General features: G+C 60.0%; 1 protein-coding gene across 2 annotated transcripts in view; it reads left to right on the top strand.

Annotated features, from left to right (window-relative positions):
* Positions 1–11405, top strand: part of ARHGAP40 (Rho GTPase activating protein 40) — a 46656-nt gene extending 35251 nt beyond the window's left edge. For both annotated transcript variants that reach the window (XM_075571885.1, XM_075571884.1), the window contains exons 11-15: positions 4689–4895; positions 5983–6123; positions 8408–8568; positions 8868–8923; positions 9068–11405. In XM_075571885.1, coding sequence (XP_075428000.1) covers positions 4689–4895; positions 5983–6123; positions 8408–8568; positions 8868–8923; positions 9068–9174 — 672 coding nt within the window. In that variant the 3' untranslated portion in view covers positions 9175–11405. The remainder of the gene's footprint in view (positions 1–4688; positions 4896–5982; positions 6124–8407; positions 8569–8867; positions 8924–9067) is intronic.
* Positions 11406–20736: the final 9331 nt, after the last annotated feature.

The following is a 20736-nucleotide window of genomic DNA, read 5'->3' as shown; positions in this document are numbered from 1 at the left end:
CCTCCCCACACCCGGCCCTGACACTGCACCCTCGCCCTGTGCTGCACCCTCTCCTGCACTGCCCCCTCCCCACACCTGGCCCTGACACTGCACCCTCGCCCTGTGCTGCACCCTCTCCTGCACTGCCCCCTCCCCACACCCGGCTCTGACACTGCACCCTCGCCCGGTGCTGCACCCTCTCCTGCACTGCCCCCTCCCCACACCCGGCCCTGACACTGCACCCTCGCCCTGTGCTGCACCCTCTCCTGCACTGCCCCCTCCCCACACCCGGCTCTGACACTGCACCCTCGCCCTGTGCTGCACCCTCTCCTGCACTGCCCCCTCCCCACACCCGGCTCTGACACTGCACCCTCTCCTGCACTGCCCCCTCCCCACACCCGGCCCTGACACTGCACCCTCGCCCTGTGCTGCACCCTCTCCTGCACTGCCCCCTCCCCACACCCGGCTCTGACACTGCACCCTCGCCCTGTGCTGCACCCTCTCCTGCACTGCCCCCTCCCCACACCCGGCTCTGACACTGCACCCTCTCCTGCACTGCCCCCTCCCCACACCCGGCCCTGACACTGCACCCTCGCCCTGTGCTGCACCCTCTCCTGCACTGCCCCCTCCCCACACCCGGCTCTGACACTGCACCCTCGCCCTGTGCTGCACCCTCTCCTGCACTGCCCCCTCCCCACACCCGGCCCCGACACTGCACCCTCGCCCTGTGCTGCACCCTCTCCTGCGCTGCCCCCTCCCCACACCCGGCCCTGACACTGCACCCTCGCCCGGTGCTGCACCCTCTCCTGTGCTGCCCCCTCCCCACACCCGGCTCTGACACGGCACCCTCGCCCTGTGCTGCACCCTCTCCTGCACTGCCCCCTCCCCACACCCGGCCCTGACACTGCACCCTCGCCCTGTGCTGCACCCTCTCCTGCACTGCCCCCTCCCCACACCCGGCCCTGACACTGCACCCTCGCCCTGTGCTGCCCCCTCCCCACACCCGGCTCTGACACTGCACCCTCGCCCGGTGCTGCACCCTCTCCTGCACTGCCCCCTCCCCACACCCGGCCCTGACACTGCACCCTCGCCCTGTGCTGCACCCTCGCCCTGTGCTGCACCCTCTCCTGCACTGCCCCCTCCCCACACCCGGCCCTGACACTGCACCCTCGCCCTGTGCTGCACCCTCTCCTGCACTGCCCCCTCCCCACACCCGGCCCTGACACTGCACCCTCGCCCTGTGCTGCACCCTCTCCTGCACTGCCCCCTCCCCACACCCGGCCCTGACACTGCACCCTCGCCCTGTGCTGCACCCTCTCCTGTGCTGCCCCCTCCCCACACCCGGCCCTGACACTGCACCCTCGCCCTGTGCTGCACCCTCTCCTGCACTGCCCCCTCCCCACACCCGGCCCTGACACTGCACCCTCGCCCGGTGCTGCACCCTCTCCTGCACTGCCCCCTCCCCACACCCGGCCCTGACACTGCACCCTCACCCGGTGCTGCACCCTCTCCTGCACTGCCCCCTCCCCACACCCGGCTCTGACACTGCACCCTCGCCCTGTGCTGCACCCTCTCCTGCACTGCCCCCTCCCCACACCCGGCTCTGACACTGCACCCTCGCCCTGTGCTGCACCCTCTCCTGCACTGCCCCCTCCCCACACCCGGCCCTGACACTGCACCCTCGCCCTGTGCTGCACCCTCTCCTGCACTGCCCCCTCCCCACACCCGGCTCTGACACTGCACCCTCGCCCGGTGCTGCACCCTCTCCTGCACTGCCCCCTCCCCACACCCGGCCCTGACACTGCACCCTCGCCCTGTGCTGCACCCTCTCCTGCACATCCCCCTCCCCACACCCGGCCCTGACACTGCACCCTCGCCCTGTGCTGCACCCTCTCCTGCACTGCCCTCTCCCCACACCCGGCCCTGACACTGCACCCTCGCCCTGTGCTGCACCCTCTCCTGCACTGCCCCCTCCCCACACCCGGCTCTGACACTGCACCCTCGCCCGGTGCTGCACCCTCTCCTGCACTGCCCCCTCCCCACACCCGGCCCTGACACTGCACCCTCGCCCTGTGCTGCCCCCTCCCCACACCCGGCCCTGACACTGCACCCTCGCCCTGTGCTGCACCCTCTCCTGCACTGCCCCCTCCCCACACCCGGCCCTGACACTGCACCCTCGCCCTGTGCTGCCCCCTCCCCACACCCGGCCCTGACACTGCACCCTCGCCCTGTGCTGCACCCTCTCCTGCACTGCCCCCTCCCCACACCCGGCCCTGACACTGCACCCTCGCCCTGTGCTGCACCCCCTCCTGCACTGCCCCCTCCCCACAACCGGCCCTGACACTGCACCCTCGCCCTGTGCTGCACCCTCTCCTGCACTGCCCCCTCCCCACACCCGGCCCTGACACTGCACCCTCGCCCTGTGCTGCACCCTCTCCTGCACTGCCCCCTCCCCACACCCGGCTCTGACACGGCACCCTCGCCCTGTGCTGCACCCTCTCCTGCACTGCCCCCTCCCCACACCCGGCCCTGACACTGCACCCTCGCCCTGTGCTGCACCCTCTCCTGCACTGCCCCCTCCCCACACCCGGCCCTGACACTGCACCCTCGCCCTGTGCTGCACCCCCTCCTGCACTGCCCCCTCCCCACAACCGGCCCTGACACTGCACCCTCGCCCTGTGCTGCACCCTCTCCTGCACTGCCCCCTCCCCACACCCGGCCCTGACACTGCACCCTCGCCCTGTGCTGCACCCTCTCCTGCACTGCCCCCTCCCCACACCCGGCTCTGACACGGCACCCTCGCCCTGTGCTGCACCCTCTCCTGCACTGCCCCCTCCCCACACCCGGCCCTGACACTGCACCCTCGCCCTGTGCTGCACCCTCTCCTGCACTGCCCCCTCCCCACACCTGGCCCTGACACTGCACCCTCGCCCTGTGCTGCACCCTCTCCTGCACTGCCCCCTCCCCACACCCGGCTCTGACACTGCACCCTCGCCCGGTGCTGCACCCTCTCCTGCACTGCCCCCTCCCCACACCCGGCCCTGACACTGCACCCTCGCCCTGTGCTGCACCCTCTCCTGCACTGCCCCCTCCCCACACCCGGCTCTGACACTGCACCCTCGCCCTGTGCTGCACCCTCTCCTGCACTGCCCCCTCCCCACACCCGGCTCTGACACTGCACCCTCTCCTGCACTGCCCCCTCCCCACACCCGGCCCTGACACTGCACCCTCGCCCTGTGCTGCACCCTCTCCTGCACTGCCCCCTCCCCACACCCGGCCCTGACACTGCACCCTCGCCCTGTGCTGCACCCTCTCCTGCGCTGCCCCCTCCCCACACCCGGCCCTGACACTGCACCCTCGCCCGGTGCTGCACCCTCTCCTGTGCTGCCCCCTCCCCACACCCGGCTCTGACACGGCACCCTCGCCCTGTGCTGCACCCTCTCCTGCACTGCCCCCTCCCCACACCCGGCCCTGGCACTGCACCCTCGCCCTGTGCGGCACCCTCTCCTGCACTGCCCCCTCCCCACACCCGGCCCTGACACTGCACCCTCGCCCTGTGCTGCACCCTCTCCTGCACTGCCCCCTCCCCACACCCGGCTCTGACACTGCACCCTCGCCCGGTGCTGCACCCTCTCCTGCACTGCCCCCTCCCCACACCCGGCCCTGACACTGCACCCTCGCCCTGTGCTGCACCCTCTCCTGCACTGCCCCCTCCCCACACCCGGCCCTGACACTGCACCCTCGCCCTGTGCTGCACCCTCTCCTGCACTGCCCCCTCCCCACACCCGGCTCTGACACTGCACCCTCGCCCGGTGCTGCACCCTCTCCTGCACTGCCCCCTCTCCACACCCGGCCCTGACACTGCACCCTCGCCCTGTGCTGCACCCTCTCCTGCACTGCCCCCTCCCCACACCCGGCCCTGACACTGCACCCTCGCCCTGTGCTGCACCCTCTCCTGCACTGCCCCCTCCCCACACCCGGCTCTGACACTGCACCCTCGCCCTGTGCTGCACCCTCTCCTGCACTGCCCCCTCCCCACACCCGGCCCTGACACTGCACCCTCGCCCTGTGCTGCACCCTCTCCTGCACTGCCCCCTCCCCACACCCGGCCCTGACACTGCACCCTCGCCCTGTGCTGCACCCTCTCCTGCACTGCCCCCTCCCCACACCCGGCTCTGACACGGCACCCTCGCCCTGTGCTGCACCCTCTCCTGCACTGCCCCCTCCCCACACCCGGCCCTGACACTGCACCCTCGCCCTGTGCTGCACCCTCTCCTGCACTGCCCCCTCCCCACACCCGGCCCTGACACTGCACCCTCGCCCTGTGCTGCCCCCTCCCCACACCCGGCCCTGACACTGCACCCTCGCCCTGTGCTGCACCCTCTCCTGCACTGCCCCCTCCCCACACCCGGCTCTGACACTGCACCCTCGCCCTGTGCTGCACCCTCTCCTGCACTGCCCCCTCCCCACACCCGGCTCTGACACGGCACCCTCGCCCTGTGCTGCACCCTCTCCTGCACTGCCCCCTCCCCACACCCGGCCTTGACAATGCACCCTCTCCTGCACTGCCCCCTCCCCACACCCGGCTCTGACATTGCCCCCCTGTCACGCTGCCCTCCTTGCTGTCACTGCCCCTCAGTTCTGATCTGCGCCCCCCTGGGTCTCGGGGTCTGCCCCCTGTGTCACTCTATTCCCTCCCCCCCCCCCAGGCCCTGCTGGAGTTCCTGTGTAAGGTGGCCTCTCGGGAGCAGTGTAACCGCATGTCCCTTTGGAACGTTGCCACCGTCATGGCGCCCAACCTGTTCCTGTACCGGGGAGCCCCCAGCAAGGGCCTCGACGGCGGCGAGAAGCAGCAGGCAGAGCGGGCGGCCGGTGTGGTGAGAGCCATGGTGCACTACCAGGACCTGCTGTGGACGGTGAGAGGCGGCAGTCAGGCACTTCATGGGTCGGGTCACCATCTGGTGAGGGTTTTAACACTAGGAGGCAATAAGGCACTCGGGGGGAATTGTGTAACGTCCAGAATATACAATCCCGGAACATGGAAGCGGTCTGAGGAAATAAGGCATTCAAGGGCCTGGAGGGAACACCGTGTGTCACTAGGTAGTCAGGAGTCGGGTTACCACCAGAAGGGAGGACTAGGAAGCAATAAGGCACTCTGGAGCTGGGTTACCAGTGGGTGATATCCCCTGGAATACTAAGCAATGCCATTACCAAGGCAATAAGGCACTCGCTTATTATGCATCTGTAAGGGTCGCTTGGCTGGCACGGGGCAAGTATTTGGGGTTACGGTGCGGAGCGTTGCGAGTGTGAGTAGGTTTTGTGTGTGTTGGTCCTGGGTAGTGTGTGTATTAGTTTGTGTTGCGTAGTGCTGTGTGTATGTTGTGTTGAATCCTTGTTGTTGCGATGCCCTGTGTGTTGCCCTCTGTGTTGTTGAACCCTGTACGATGTGTTCTTACGATACCCTGTGTCTGTTGTGTTGAATCCTTGTGTTGTGGTGTCACGATGCCCTGTTGTGTTGCCCGTTGTGTAGAACCCTGTGCGATGTGTTGTTGCAATGCCCTGTGTGTTGCGTTTCCTGTTGCGTTGAACACTGTTGTTGCGATGCACTGTGTGTTGCATTGCCGTTGCGTTGAACCCTGTGCGGTGTTGTTGCAATGCCCTGTGTGCTGTGTTGCCCGTTGTGTAGAACCCTGTGAGATGTGTTGTTGCGATGCCCTGTGTGTTGCGTTGCCCGTTGTGTTGAACCCTGTGCGGTGTTGCGATACCCTGTGCTTTGCGATACCCTGTGCGGTGTTGTTGCGATGCCCTGTATGTTGCGTTGGCCGTTGTGTTGAACCCTGTGCGGTGTTGTTGCGATGCCCTGTGTGTTGCGTTGCCCGTTGTGTTGAACCCTGTGCGGTGTTCCGATGCCCTGTGTGTTGCGATACCCTGTGCGGTGTTGTTGCGATGCCCTGTGTGTTGCGTTGGCCGTTGTGTTGAACCCTGTGTGGTGTGTTGTTCCAGGTCCCCGCTTTCCTGGTTTCTCAGGTTCGGAAGTTGAATGAAAACGGCAGCAAGAAATATCCGTTCCCCGACCGCAAACTGCGAAACTTCCTGCGCAAAATCCACACGGACAAGGAAAGAGCAGAGAAGATCCAGAGCGAGGTGGGACACCACGGGAGCAGACGCTCTGCCCTGGGAGGGACGCCCCTGGGAGCTGTCACCCTGCCCGGAGAGGGACGCCCTGAGAGGGACACCCAAAGAGCTGTAACCCTGCCCTGAGAGGGACACCCCGGGAGCTGACGCCCTGCCCAGAGAGGGACACCCCAGGAGCTGATGCCCTGCCCAGAGAGGGACGCCCTGCCCAGAGAGGGACGCCCTGCCCAGAGAGGGACGCCCTGCCCAGAGAGGGACGCCCTGCCCAGAGAGGGACGCCCTGCCCAGAGAGGGACGCCCTGCCCAGAGAGGGACGCCCTGCCCAGAGAGGGACGCCCTGCCCAGAGAGGGACGCCCTGCCCAGAGAGGGACGCCCTGCCCAGAGAGGGACGCCCTGCCCAGAGAGGGACGCCCTGCCCAGAGAGGGACGCCCTGCCCAGAGAGGGACGCCCTGCCCAGAGAGGGACGCCCTGCCCAGAGAGGGACGCCCTGCCCAGAGAGGGACGCCCTGCCCAGAGAGAGACGCCCTGCCCAGAGAGGGACGCCCCGGGAGCCGTCGCTCTGCCCGGAGAGGGACACCCCGGGAGCTGATGCCCTGCCCAGAGAGGGACGCCCTGCCCAGAGAGGGACGCCCTGCCCAGAGAGGGACGCCCTGCCCAGAGAGGGACGCCCTGCCCAGAGAGGGACGCCCCGGGAGCCGTCGCTCTGCCCGGAGAGGGACACCCCGGGAGCTGATGCCCTGCCCAGAGAGGGACGCCCTGCCCAGAGAGGGACGCCCTGCCCAGAGAGGGACGCCCTGCCCAGAGAGGGACGCCCTGCCCAGAGAGGGACGCCCCGGGAGCCGTCGCTCTGCCCGGAGAGGGACACCCCGGGAGCTGATGCCCTGCCCAGAGAGGGACGCCCTGCCCAGAGAGGGACGCCCTGCCCAGAGAGGGACGCCCTGCCCAGAGAGGGACGCCCTGCCCAGAGAGGGACGCCCCGGGAGCCGTCGCTCTGCCCGGAGAGGGACACCCCGGGAGCTGATGCCCTGCCCAGAGAGGGACGCCCTGCCCAGAGAGGGACGCCCTGCCCAGAGAGGGACGCCCTGCCCAGAGAGGGACGCCCTGCCCAGAGAGGGACGCCCCGGGAGCCGTCGCTCTGCCCGGAGAGGGACACCCCGGGAGCTGATGCCCTGCCCAGAGAGGGACGCCCTGCCCAGAGAGGGACGCCCTGCCCAGAGAGGGACGCCCTGCCCAGAGAGGGACGCCCTGCCCAGAGAGAGATGCCCTGCCCAGAGAGGGACGCCCCGGGAGCCGTCGCTCTGCCCGGAGAGGGACACCCCGGGAGCTGATGCCCTGCCCAGAGAGGGACGCCCTGCCCAGAGAGGGACGCCCTGCCCAGAGAGGGACGCCCTGCCCAGAGAGGGACGCCCTGCCCAGAGAGGGACGCCCTGCCCAGAGAGGGACGCCCTGCCCAGAGAGGGACGCCCTGCCCAGAGAGGGACGCCCCGGGAGCTATCGCTCTGCCTGTAGAGGGACACCCCGAGAGCTGTCACCCTGCCCAGAGAGGGACGCCCCGGGAGCGGTCACCCTGCCCGGAGAGGGACACCCCGGGAGCTGTCACCCTGCCTGGAGAGGGACACCCCGGGAGCTGTCACCCTGCCTGGAGAGGGACACCCCGGGAGCTGTCACCCTGCCTGGAGAGGGACACCCCGGGAGCTGTCACCCTGCCTGGAGAGGGACAACCCCGGGAGCTGACGCTCTCCCTGGAGAGGGACACCCCCGGGAGCTGACGCCCTGCCCTGGGAGGGACACACTGGGTGGGCCCGGTCCCAGTGTCACCCCTTAGTGGGTGGGACACACTGCACAGAGAGACCCCTCTGTCACTGGATTAAATGGGTTTCTGAGGGTCCGGATTAGGACTTTGAATAACGTTGCACTGGTATTGGGGTGTAAATAGCGCCCTAAACCTAAAGGGGGGCTGCCAGGCATCGCGAATGGGGGTAACCCTTTCTCTGACAGGTGTGGCCAGCCACACAGTGTACAAAGCAATGCGTTGCAAACCCCATGGGGCAATGGAAGGGTTAATTACTTCTGCAGAGGTATTAAATGATGCTCTCCGACTGTCCCCTTTTCTCTCCCATGTCTCTCTTTCTCTCTATTTTTCTCTACCTCTCTCTCCCCCCCTCTCGCTGCCCCCCCTCTCTCCTCTCTATCTTCCCCCCTCTCTTTTTCCCCCTCTCTCTTCCCCTCCCCTTTCTCTCGCTCTATCCCCCCCTTCGCTTTCCCCCCCCCTTCTCTTTCTCCCCCCCTAGCCCTGTAAGCAGGTGACGGTTCGGTCCTCGCTCTTCCTGAAGGAGTCGCTGACCGTTCCCCTGGACGAGGGCACACGAGCTGCGGACGTTCTGCGTCAGTTTCAGAAGTGCCTGAGGCATCACAGCTGGCATATGGTCAGCACCGTGGGCCTTCTCCAATGGTAATGTCTGCTTATTCACTGTGTGTGTGTGTGTGTGTGTGTGTGTATATAATGTGTGTGTGTGTGTGTACTGTATATAATATATATAAACGCCGGGTATATCAGCTAGTAATATATATATATATATGTGTGTGTGTGTACTGTATATAATATATATAAACGCCGGGTATATCAGCTAGTAATATATATATATATATATATATGTGTGTGTGTACAGTATATCACTGTATACCTATATCCATGTTGCCTCTTGCTCTGTTATACTGTATGTCCCATTAACCTCTCTCTCTGTCTCCCAGTAACGGATCCTTCGGGTACCCCAATCTGGAGCTGTTTGAAGTGGGGGGGAATATATGTAAGTATGCAGTAGGATATCTGCACTAGAGAGCCCCAAATATACCCCAGCTCAGCCCTGTGTATATAACGTTCAGGGAGGGATGGTGATAACCCCATATTTGATAGATGTGTGTGTCTCTCACTCTTGACCCTATATCTATAGGCGAACATTGCCTGGATCCAGATACCTACTTGCTAGACTTGTACAACATCAACCCTACCGGAGAATGGGTGATTAAGCCACGCCGCTCCTCGCTCCCGGTCTTATAGGGGCGTGTTGGACACATGTCCCGTGGCCCCACAAGGTGCCTCTACAATTCTGGACTTGCAGGGTCTGTGGGGGACCCCGAGAACCGCCTTTACGTTTAGTGCACCGCTGCGTGGCCAGAGATGGGACTTTACAGTCTGCGGGTTTTTCGGAGGAAGAGCTTGCAGGAGACTCAGGAGGTCCTACTAAGCTCTCGGAGAAGAGGCTCTGTGGGACGTCCCAGCTGGAGTCTTATTGCGTTAGACAATGTGCTGCTGGACTCACGGTCTTGACAATCGGGCGCTGGCGCCGTGACTGCAGGAGAGTGCCTTATTGCCGCTGCTGCCATCCTCCTGAGGTCTTCGCGTGAGTGCCTTGTTGCCGTACCCCTCCCACGCTGGAGGGGGCTCGCAGATGGAACCACTTCCAAGCTCAGTTCCCGGCTGATAACACCGACATTCAAGACCACCAACTTGTTTCTGACTCTCAAGTGCCTTATTGCATGGGGGGCTCCACTGCAGTCCTCAAGCTCCCACCCCTCCCCCCCAGCAGGTCCAGGTTTTCAGGATATCCCTGCTTCAGCACAGGTGGCACAATCAGTCCCTGCTTCAGCACAGATGGCTCAATCAGAGGCACAGCCTTCGCCTGAGCCACTGATTGGACCACCTGTGCTGAAGCTGGGATATCCTGAAAACCTGACCTATTGGGGGGTGCCCCGCCCCCACCACCACCTTATCACATCCACCTTCTACAGGGCCAGTAAAGCCAAAACGCATCGCAAGGGCTTATTTCAGGTAACACAACGGGGAAGAACCCTAGAACATAAGTGTGACCCATATGTGACACCCACAGTGTCTTCGCAATGGGGTTTTTTTGTTTTTTGTTACCTTGCCCCTAACGATTAGATTAGGAACGCAGCGGTGAGCAACGTTCACCTAGCTACCAGCAGAGGGCGTCAGCGCCCCCTCTGCGCGTCCAGCTTCCCCCAACGCTCAAGGCAGAGAGATTGCTGAAGCTGTTACCGCTAGGGCTGCGCTTATAGCGCCAGCGACGTCGCGGCAAAACAAATGCGTAGCCGCCGCCGTCGTCGCGTGTGCTTATAGGAAGAGCGGCGCGATGGAGGGACGGCTTGGTCGCGATCCCTGGAAGTCATCTCTATTTGAGTTTTACAACGACCGTAGCCTGACGTCGCTGTCGCCGGCACTATCAGCGTAGCCTGACGGTGCCGGCACTATAAGCGCAGCCTGACGGTGCCGGCACTATAAGCGCAGCCTGACGGTGCCGGCACTATCATTCGCAGCCTGACGTCGCTGTCGCTGGCTCTATAAGCGCCTCCTGACGTCGCTGTCGCCGGCACTATAAGCGCAGCCTGACGGTGCTGTCGCCGGCACTATAAGCGCAGCCTGACGTCGCTGTCGCCGGCACTATAAGCGCAGCCTGACGTCGCTGTCGCCGGCACTATCAGGGCAGCCTGATGTCGCTGTCGCCGGCACTATAAGCGCAGCCTGACGTCGCTGTCGCCGGCACTATAAGCGCAGCCTGATGTCGCTGTCGCCGGCACTATAAGCGCAGCCTGACGTCGCTGTCACCGGCACTATAAGCGCAGCCTGACGTCGCTGTCGCCGGCACTATAAGCGCAGCCTGACGTCGCTGTCACCGGCACTATAAGCGCAGCCTGACGTCGCTGTCGCCGGCACTATAAGCGCAGCCTGACGTCGCTGTCGCCGGCACTATAAGCGCAGCCTCACGTCGCTGTCGCCGGCACTATAAGCGCAGCCTCACGTCGCTGTCGCCGGCACTATAAGCGCAGCCTCACGTCGCTGTCGCCGGCACTATAAGCGCAGCCTCACGTCGCTGTCGCCGGCACTATAAGCGCAGCGTTGGACTGCACAGCTATGCCCATCGCCACAGGCTTTCTGAATCCGTACACCCCTCTGGACACGGCGTGGAATAACCCCCCTTGCAGTGCGTGCCTGGACACGGCGTGGAATAACCCCCCTTGCAGCGCGTGCCTGGACACGGCGTGGAATAACCCCCCTTGCAGCGCGTGCCTGGACACGGCGTGGAATAACCCCCCTTGCAGCGCGTGCCTGGACACGGCGTGGAATAACCCCCCTTGCAGCGCGTGCCTGGACACGGCGTGGAATAACCCCCCTTGCAGCGCGTACCTGGACACGGCGTGGAATAACCCCCCTTGCAGCGCGTGCCTGGACACGGCGTGGAATAACCCCTCCCTGCCCCCCCCGCCCCCCCTTGCAGCGCGTGCCTGGACACGGCGTGGAATAACCCCCCTTGCAGCGCGTGCCTGGACACGGCGTGGAATAACCCCTCCCTGCCCCCCCCCGCCCCCCCTTGCAGTGCGTGCCTGGACCCTCTAGCGGGGAAGAGGTTGAAAAAAATAACTTTTCTCTGTCCGTTATTGTCAGTGTATTTTTTTTTTTTTAATGATTATTTAAAAACCTTAATCCCAATAAAATCATGTGAAATATATTCTAATTCAACCAATGACAGTGTTTCAACCTGATTTCAAATGTGTTTTTATTATTAAAAACCGGTGTGCTATTTGTCATCGGCGTGAGGTGTCGCGTGACTGTCCCAGAGCGCGTGTTTTTTACACGGCAGCGCGGGGTCCCCCCTATATATAAGGGTGGGGGGTGACTGGGGATCGCTGATTAGGACAGGCAGCTGTACGCTGCTCGCTTAAATGGCTGTAATTATCAAATCTATCAGACCCTCAGTCAGTGGGGAACAAAGGCATTTAATTGGGGCTCATTATGTGGGGGAGAGGGGGGGTCCCACCGCCAGGTGCCTTTTTAACCCTCTAGAGCGGGCAGGCAGCGAGAGGAGGATTCAGATGGCTGTTGGTGGCACGTTCAGAGAGGTCGGTGGCACGTTCAGAGCTGTCAGTGGCACGTTCAGAGCTGTCGGTGGCACGTTCAGAGAGGTCGGTGGCACGTTCAGAGCTGTCGGTGGCACGTTCAGAGCTGTCGGTGGCACGTTCAGAGAGGTCGGTGGCACGTTCAGAGCTGTCGGTGGCACGTTCAGAGAGGTCGGTGGCACGTTCAGAGCTGTCGGTGGCACGTTCAGAGAGGTCGGTGGCATGTTCAGAGCTGTCGGTGGCACGTTCAGCGCTGTCAGTGGCATGTTCAGAGCTGTCGGTGGCACGTTCAGAGCTGTCAGTGGCACGTTCAGAGCGGTCGGTGGCACGTTCAGAGCTGTCAGTGGCACGTTCAGAGCTGTCAGTGGCACGTTCAGAGCTGTCAGTGGCACGTTCAGAGCTGTCGGTGGCACGTTCAGAGCTGTCAGTGGCACGTTCAGAGCGGTCGGTGGCACGTTCAGAGCGGTCGGTGGCATGTTCAGAGCTGTCGGTGGCACGTTCAGAGCTGTCGGTGGCACGTTCAGCGCTGTCAGTGGCATGTTCAGAGCGGTCGGTGGCACGTTCAGAGCGGTCGGTGGCACGTTCAGAGCTGTCGGTGGCACGTTCAGAGCTGTCGGTGGCACGTTCAGAGCTGTCGGTGGCACGTTCAGAGCTGTCGGTGGCACGTTCAGCGCTGTCAGTGGCACGTTCAGAGCTGTCGGTGGCACGTTCAGAGCTGTCGGTGGCACGTTCAGAGCGGTCGGTGGCACGTTCAGAGCGGTCGGTGGCACGTTCAGCGCTGTCAGTGGCATGTTCAGAGCTGTCGGTGGCACGTTCAGAGCTGTCGGTGGCACGTTCAGAGCTGTCAGTGGCACGTTCAGAGCGGTCGGTGGCACGTTCAGAGCGGTCGGTGGCACGTTCAGAGCGGTCGGTGGCACGTTCAGAGCGGTCGGTGGCACGTTCAGAGCAGTCAGTGGCACGTTCAGAGCTGTCAGTGGCACGTTCAGAGCGGTCGGTGGCACGTTCAGAGCTGTCAGTGGCACGTTCAGAGCTGTCGGTGGCACGTTCAGAGCGGTCGGTGGCACGTTCAGAGCGGTCGGTGGCACGTTCAGCGCTGTCAGTGGCATGTTCAGAGCTGTCGGTGGCACGTTCAGAGCTGTCGGTGGCACGTTCAGAGCTGTCAGTGGCACGTTCAGAGCGGTCGGTGGCACGTTCAGAGCGGTCGGTGGCACGTTCAGAGCGGTCGGTGGCACGTTCAGAGCGGTCGGTGGCACGTTCAGAGCGGTCGGTGGCACGTTCAGAGCAGTCAGTGGCACGTTCAGAGCTGTCAGTGGCACGTTCAGAGCGGTCGGTGGCACGTTCAGAGCTGTCAGTGGCACGTTCAGAGCTGTCAATGGCACGTTCAGAGCGGTCGGTGGCACGTTCAGAGCTGTCAGTGGCACGTTCAGAGCGGTCGGTGGCACGTTCAGAGCTGTCAGTGGCACGTTCAGAGCTGTCAGTGGCACGTTCAGAGCGGTCGGTGGCACGTTCAGAGCGGTCGGTGGCACGTTCAGAGCGGTCGGTGGCACGTTCAGAGCGGTCGGTGGCACGTTCAGAGCTGTCAGTGGCACGTTCAGAGCTGTCAGTGGCACGTTCAGAGCTGTCAGTGGCACGTTCACAGCGGTCGGTGGCACGTTCAGAGCGGTCGGTGGCACGTTCAGAGAGGTCGGTGGCACGTTCAGCGCTGAGAGAGGCGTCTTCTCTTTCTCAGGCTCTGTGTTCATTGGGAAAGCATAATTACAGCACATATAAACTGGATTTATACATTCTCTCACACGCGTGTGCGTGTGTATATGTGTTTGCGTGTATATACGTGTGCGTCTGCCTGTGTGATATATATATATTTTACACACACACACACGTGTGTGTAATATATATATATATATATATATATATATATATATCACACAGGCAGACGCACACGTGTATACACGCAAACACATATACACACGCACACACGTGTGTGTATGTTCCGTACAGGACCCAGCACACACTCCAATTGAAAGAATTATGTGCAGTTTAATCACAGAAGCGACGTTCCGTCCCCCAATCGGACTGATTATCGCCCTTTATCACACCACTCCCGGGAGTTCTCTCCCTATAACAACAGTGTGCACACCGAGGTCCTCCGCCTTTATAACAGGGTTCCGCCAGGTCCTCCGCCTTTATAACAGGGTTCCGCCAGGTCCTCCGCCTTTATAACAGGGTTCCGCCAGGTCCTCCGCCTTTGTAACAGGGTTCCGCCAGGTCCTCCGCCTTTATAACAGGGTTCCGCCAGGTCCTCCGCCTTTATAACAGGGTTCCGCCAGGTCCTCCGCCTTTGTAACAGGGTTCCGCCAGGCCCTCCGCCTTTATAACAGGGTTCCGCCAGGTCCTCCGCCTTTATAACAGGGTTCCGCCAGGTCCCCCGCCTTTATAACAGGGTTCCGCCAGGTCCTCCGCCTTTATAACAGGGTTCCGCCAGGCCCTCCGCCTTTATAACAGGGTTCCGCCAGGTCCTCCGCCTTTATAACTGGGATCCGCCAGGCCCTCCGCCTTTATAACAGGGTTCCGCCAGGTCCTCCGCCTTTATAACAGGGTTCGGCCAGGTCCTCCGCCTTTATAACAGGGTTCCGCCAGGTCCTCCGCCTTTATAACAGGGTTCCGCCAGGTCCTCCGCCTTTATAACAGGGTTCCGCCAGGTCCTCTGCCTTTATAACAGGGTTCCGCCAGGTCCTCCGCCTTTATAACAGGGATCCGCCAGGTCCTCCGCCTTTATAACAGGGTTCCGCCAGGTCCTCCGCCTTTATAACAGGGTTCCGCCAGGTCCTCCGCCTTTATAACTGGGATCCGCCAGGTCCTCCGCCTTTATAACAGGGTTCCGCCAGGTCCTCCGCCTTTATAACAGGGTTCCGCCAGGTCCTCCGCCTTTATAACAGGGTTCCGCCAGGTCCTCTGCCTTTATAACAGGGTTCCGCCAGGTCCTCCGCCTTTATAACAGGGTTCCGCCAGGTCCTCCGCCTTTATAACAGGGTTCCGCCAGGTCCTCCGCCTTTATAACAGGGTTCCGCCAGGTCCTCCGCCTTTATAACAGGGTTCCGCCAGGTCCTCCGCCTTTATAACAGGGTTCCGCCAGGTCCTCCGCCTTTATAACAGGGTTCCGCCAGGTCCTCCGCCTTTATAACAGGGTTCCGCCAGGTCCTCCGCCTTTATAACAGGGTTCCGCCAGGTCCTCCGCCTTTATAACAGGGTTCCGCCAGGTCCTCCGCCTTTATAACTGGGATCCGCCACGCCAACGGGGTATCATATCTCATTTACTTTGCTGCAGAAAATACCAATGTTATCTTCGCCCCAACATCTGCAGTGGGGGACCCTCTAATGCAGGGGGGCTTAATTCCAGTCCTCAAGCCCCGTCAACAGGTCAGGTTTTCAGGTGGTCCCTGCTTCAGCATAGGCAGCTCAATCGGTCCCTGCTTCAGCACAGGTGGCTCAATCAGAGGCTGAGACTGAGCCTATGATTGAGCCACCTGTGCTGAAGCTGGGATATCCTGAAACCCTGACTTGTTGGAGGCCCCTCCCTGCACTAATAGGCTTTTGTTATTGACTCGACTGTGTGTTTGTGGGGGGATCCGCCTCGTCCGAGCTTATGAAATAACCCCCCCCCCAAACGTGAAGGTGTTTTTGTTTTCCTTCTCGCTCAGCGTCCTCCATTTTGAACGAGTGCTACATGTGTCAGACATTTTGTCGCCTGTCACCTCGCGTCGCGTTTTCTCTCTCTGAGTCGCATGTTATGGCCGGAGGGTTTTGAAACTGCGGTAGGAAGTGTAACACACACACAGTCACAGGCTGAGCCTTGATTAGCCTCTCTCTGCTTCCAACTCATTGAGGCGCGTAAATAATGCCTCCTGTGTTATCAGCAAAGCGCAGGCCGGCTTGTTGCCAGGCAACCCAGATTGGTCCAGGTCTGGGCCTAGCTGAAATAGCTCGGCCCTCCCCAAAAAGTGTGCAGAGCACGTCCAGGGGTCTGACGCGAGGGCCGAGATTGTCCTGCACCATATTCTGTGTTAGAAACCCAGGAGGGCAGTCTGTCTCGTGTGGTGGCAGTCTGTCTCGTGTGGGGGCAGTCTGTCTCGTGTGGGGGCAGTCTGTCTCGTGTGGGGGCAGTCTGTATGTGTGGGGGCAGTCTGTCTGTGTGGGGGCAGTCTGTGTGTGGGGGCAGTCTGTCTGTGTGGGGGCAGTCTGTCTGTGTGGTGGCAGTCTGTCTGTGTGGTGGCAGTCTGTCTGTGTGGTGGCAGTCTGTCTGTGTGGTGGCAGTCTATCTCGTGTGGTGGCAGTCTGTGTGGTGGCAGTCTATCTCGTGTGGTGGCAGTCTGTCTCGTGTGGTGGCAGTCTGTCTGTGTGGTGGCAGTCTGTCTGTGTGGTGGCAGTCTGTCTGTTTGGTGGCAGTCTGTCTCGTATGGCGACAGTCTGTCTGTGTGGGGGGGGGGCAGCCTCATTCGTTGGAATGCAGTGTGCCTGTTTTGGGGGCAGTCTCATTCATTGGAAAGCGGTCTAGTCTTGCTCACTGGGAATGTCTCATTGGAAGGCGGTCTAGTCTTGCTCACTGGGAATGTCTCATTGGAAGGCGGTCTAGCCTTGGTCACTGGGAATGTCTCATTGGAAGGCGGTCTAGCCTTGCTCACTGGGAATGTCTCATTGGAAGGCGGTCTAGTTTTGCTCACTGGGAATGTCTCATTGGAAGGCGGTCTAGTCTTGCTCATTGGGAATGTCTCATTGAAAGGCGGTCTAGCCTTGCTCACTGGGAATGTCTCATTGGAAGGCGGTCTAGTCTTGCTCACTGGGAATGTCTCATTGGAAGGCGGTCTAGTCTTGCTCACTGGGAATGTCTCATTGGAAGGCGGTCTAGCCTTGCTCACTGGGAATGTCTCATTGGAAGGCGGTCTAGTCTTGCTCACTGGGAATGTCTCATTGGAATGCGGTCTAGTCTTGCTCACTGGGAATGTCTCATTGGAAGGCGGTCTAGCCTTGCTCACTGGGAATGTCTCATTGGAAGGCGGTCTAGTCTTGGTCACTGGGAATGTCTCATTGGAAGGCGGTCTAGCCTTGGTCACTAGGACTGTCTCGCTGGAAGGCGGTCTAGTCTTGCTCACTGGGAATGTCTCATTGGAAGGCGGTCTAGTCTTGCTCACTGGGAATGTCTCATTGGAAGGCGGTCTAGCCTTGGTCACTGGGAATGTCTCATTGGAAGGCGGTCTAGCCTTGGTCACTGGGAATGTCTCATTGGAAGGCGGTCTAGGCTTGGTCACTAGGAATGTCTCGCTGGAAGGCGGTCTAGCCTTGGTCACTAGGAATGTCTCGCTGGAAGGCGGTCTAGTCTTGCTCACTGGGACTGTCTCATTGGAAGACGGTCTCTCCCCCTCTCTCGATATTGTTTTCAATTCCCATGTCTCTCTTTTGCTCAGACCAGTCTCTCTAGTTCCTCCAGCTTCGAAGACGTTAATACTCCACCTGCTCCCCCTCTCCCCCTCCCCCCGCCACCGGAGTCTCAGATAATGGGGCACCCCCCCCCCCCCCTTTTCTCTCTCGCTCTCAGATTGGGCATAAGTATAGAAAATTGTTCCATTACAGAGAAAATTGCGGCTTTGACAATACAGAGGCAGAAAGTGGAGCAGTGAGAGAGGTGGGGAGGGGGAGACGAGAGAGGGGGTGTTATAAGAGGGTATACGTAGAACTTTGAGATGGGCACTCTGTATATAATACAGAGGTAGGGCTGGGTATTGACCAGTATCTCACAGTCCAGCACTGTGTATTAGGACAGAGGTAAAGGAAGTGGCTGTATATACAGTATGCTCGTGTCTCTCGCCCTGTGCCTCTCCTGCCCCGCTCCCCCCAATCCCCCACTCCCCCCAATCCCCCACTCCCCCCCCCCCCCCCGTCTCAGGCACAGAGCTGATTCACAGCCGTGTCTGTCCCTGTGCTGCGGAGATAACGCTGTCACAATACACAGTACGACTGATATCTTCAAATCCCCCGTGCGTCAGATAAGAGAAGCAAAGACATCCCACGGGATCTGTGTCTGCCTGTATATTACTGTCTGCAGCATGAAATGCACTGTGTATAATACACGCGCTGCTCTGTGTATAATACAGAGACACGCGCTGCTCTGCGTATAATACAGAGACACGTGCTGCTCTGCGTGTAATACAGAGACACGCGCTGCTCTGCGTATAATTCAGATACACACACTGCTCTGCGTAGTATACAGATACATATGCTGCTCTGCGTATAATTCAGATACACACACTGCTCTGCGTAGTATACAGATACATATGCTGCTCTGCGTATAATTCAGATACACACACTGCTCTGCGTAGTATACAGATACATATGCTGCTCTGCGTATAATTCAGATACACACACTGCTCTGCGTAGTATACAGATACATATGCTGCTCTGCGTATAATTCAGATACACACACTGCTCTGCGTAGTATACAGATACATACGCTGCTCTGCGTATAATACAGATACGCACGCTGCTCTGCGTATAATACAGAGACACACGCTGCTCTGCGTATAATACAGACACATGCTGCTCTGCGTATAATACAGAGACACACGCTGCTCTGCGTAAATTACAGATTCACCCGCTGCTCTGTGTATAATACAGATACACACACTGCTCTGCGTAGTATACAGATACATACGCTGCTCTGCGTATAATACAGATACGCACGCTGCTCTGCGTATAATACAGAGACACAAGCTGCTCTGCGTATAATACAGACACACGCTGCTCTGCGTATAATACAGAGACACACACTGCTCTGCGTAGTATACAGATACATATGCTGCTCTGCGTATAATTCAGATACACACACTGCTCTGCGTAGTATACAGATACATATGCTGCTCTGCGTATAATTCAGATACACACACTGCTCTGCGTAGTATACAGATACATACGCTGCTCTGCGTATAATACAGATACGCACGCTGCTCTGCGTATAATACAGAGACACACGCTGCTCTGCGTATAATACAGACACATGCTGCTCTGCGTATAATACAGAGACACACGCTGCTCTGCGTAAATTACAGATTCACCCGCTGCTCTGTGTATAATACAGATACACACACTGCTCTGCGTAGTATACAGATACATACGCTGCTCTGCGTATAATACAGATACGCACGCTGCTCTGCGTATAATACAGAGACACAAGCTGCTCTGCGTATAATACAGACACACGCTGCTCTGCGTATAATACAGAGACACACGCTGCTCTGCGTATAATACAGATTCACCCGCTGCTCTGCGTATAATACAGATACACACGCTGCTCTGCGTATAATACAGATACACACGCTGCTCTGTGTGTAATACAGATACACACGCTGCTCTGCGTATAATACAGATACACACGCTGCTCTGTGTATAATACAGATACACACGCTGCTCTGTGTATAATACAGATACACACACTGCTCTGTGTATAATACAGATACACACGCTGCTCTGCGTATAATACAGATACACATGCTGCTCTGCGTATAACCCAGACACACGCGCTGCTCTTCATCTGCGTATAAAACAGATACACGCGCTGCTCTGCGTATAATACAGATACACACTGCTCTGCGTATAATACAGATACACACTGCTCTGTGTATAATACAGATACGCGCTGCTCTGCGTATAATACAGATTCACCCGCTGCTCTGCGTATAATACAGATACACACGCGGCTCTGCGTATAATACAGATACACACGCTGCTCTGCGTATAATACAGATACACACGCTGCTCTGCGTATAATACAGATACACACGCTGCTCTGCGTATAATACAGATACACACGCTGCTCTGCGTATAATACAGATACACACGCTGCTCTGCGTATAATACAGATACACACGCTGCTCTGCGTATAATACAGATTCACCCGCTGCTCTGCGTATAATACAGATTCACCCGCTGCTCTGCGTATAATACAGATACCCGCTGCTCTGCGTATAATACAGATACCCGCTGCTCTGCGTATAATACAGATACACTGCTCTGCGTATAAGGAAGTTATTCCCCTGCCCAGCACTTTCCTCACTGCTGCCCATGAGGCTCTCGGCGTCTCCTTCCGTAGGGGTGAGCGGAGCCCCCCGGGGAGAAGCGTGGCGATCGCTGTGCAGGGGGGCCCCTCGGAGAGTGGTCCCCCCTCCCGCCTGCTGCCCGCCGTGACCTCGGGGTAATAACGCTTGCTCCCTGGGAAGTGGGTGAGGCCGTTTTGAACCTCCGTGTCCGCTCTTTGGGACAACTCCATTTGGCCCACGTTTGTTAAACGGTGCTACAACGTCCCCCGCTCAGTGCAAAATCGCGGGAGGAATTGGTTCCGTTACCGGCGACACGACGGTGACGTCAGCCTGCGGTCGCTGGAAAAATCAAATTGACTTCCAGCGATCGCCGTCGCGCCTACTATAAGCGCACGCGATGGCGGCAGTGCATTTGTTTTGCCGCAACGTGGCGTCGCCGGCACTATAAGCGCACCCCTGCGTTGCCAGGGAGAGCGTGAGCTCTGCGGGGGCAGGGACGTTATCGGTGGAGCCGGCGATACGTTCGGCAGGAGCCCCTGTTATAAGAACTACCCCCCTATAACAAGATCTCGTCGCCCGATGCGCCCCGTCCTGTCCCTGGGTGTTCCTTCCTTGTCTCGTGT

This window comes from Ascaphus truei, chromosome 15 (assembly GCF_040206685.1).
Source record: "Ascaphus truei isolate aAscTru1 chromosome 15, aAscTru1.hap1, whole genome shotgun sequence".
Classification (NCBI taxonomy): Eukaryota; Metazoa; Chordata; class Amphibia; order Anura; family Ascaphidae; genus Ascaphus; species Ascaphus truei.
The sequence above is the reverse complement of the archived record's forward strand: the minus strand, read 5'-3'. Positions and strand labels throughout refer to the sequence as shown.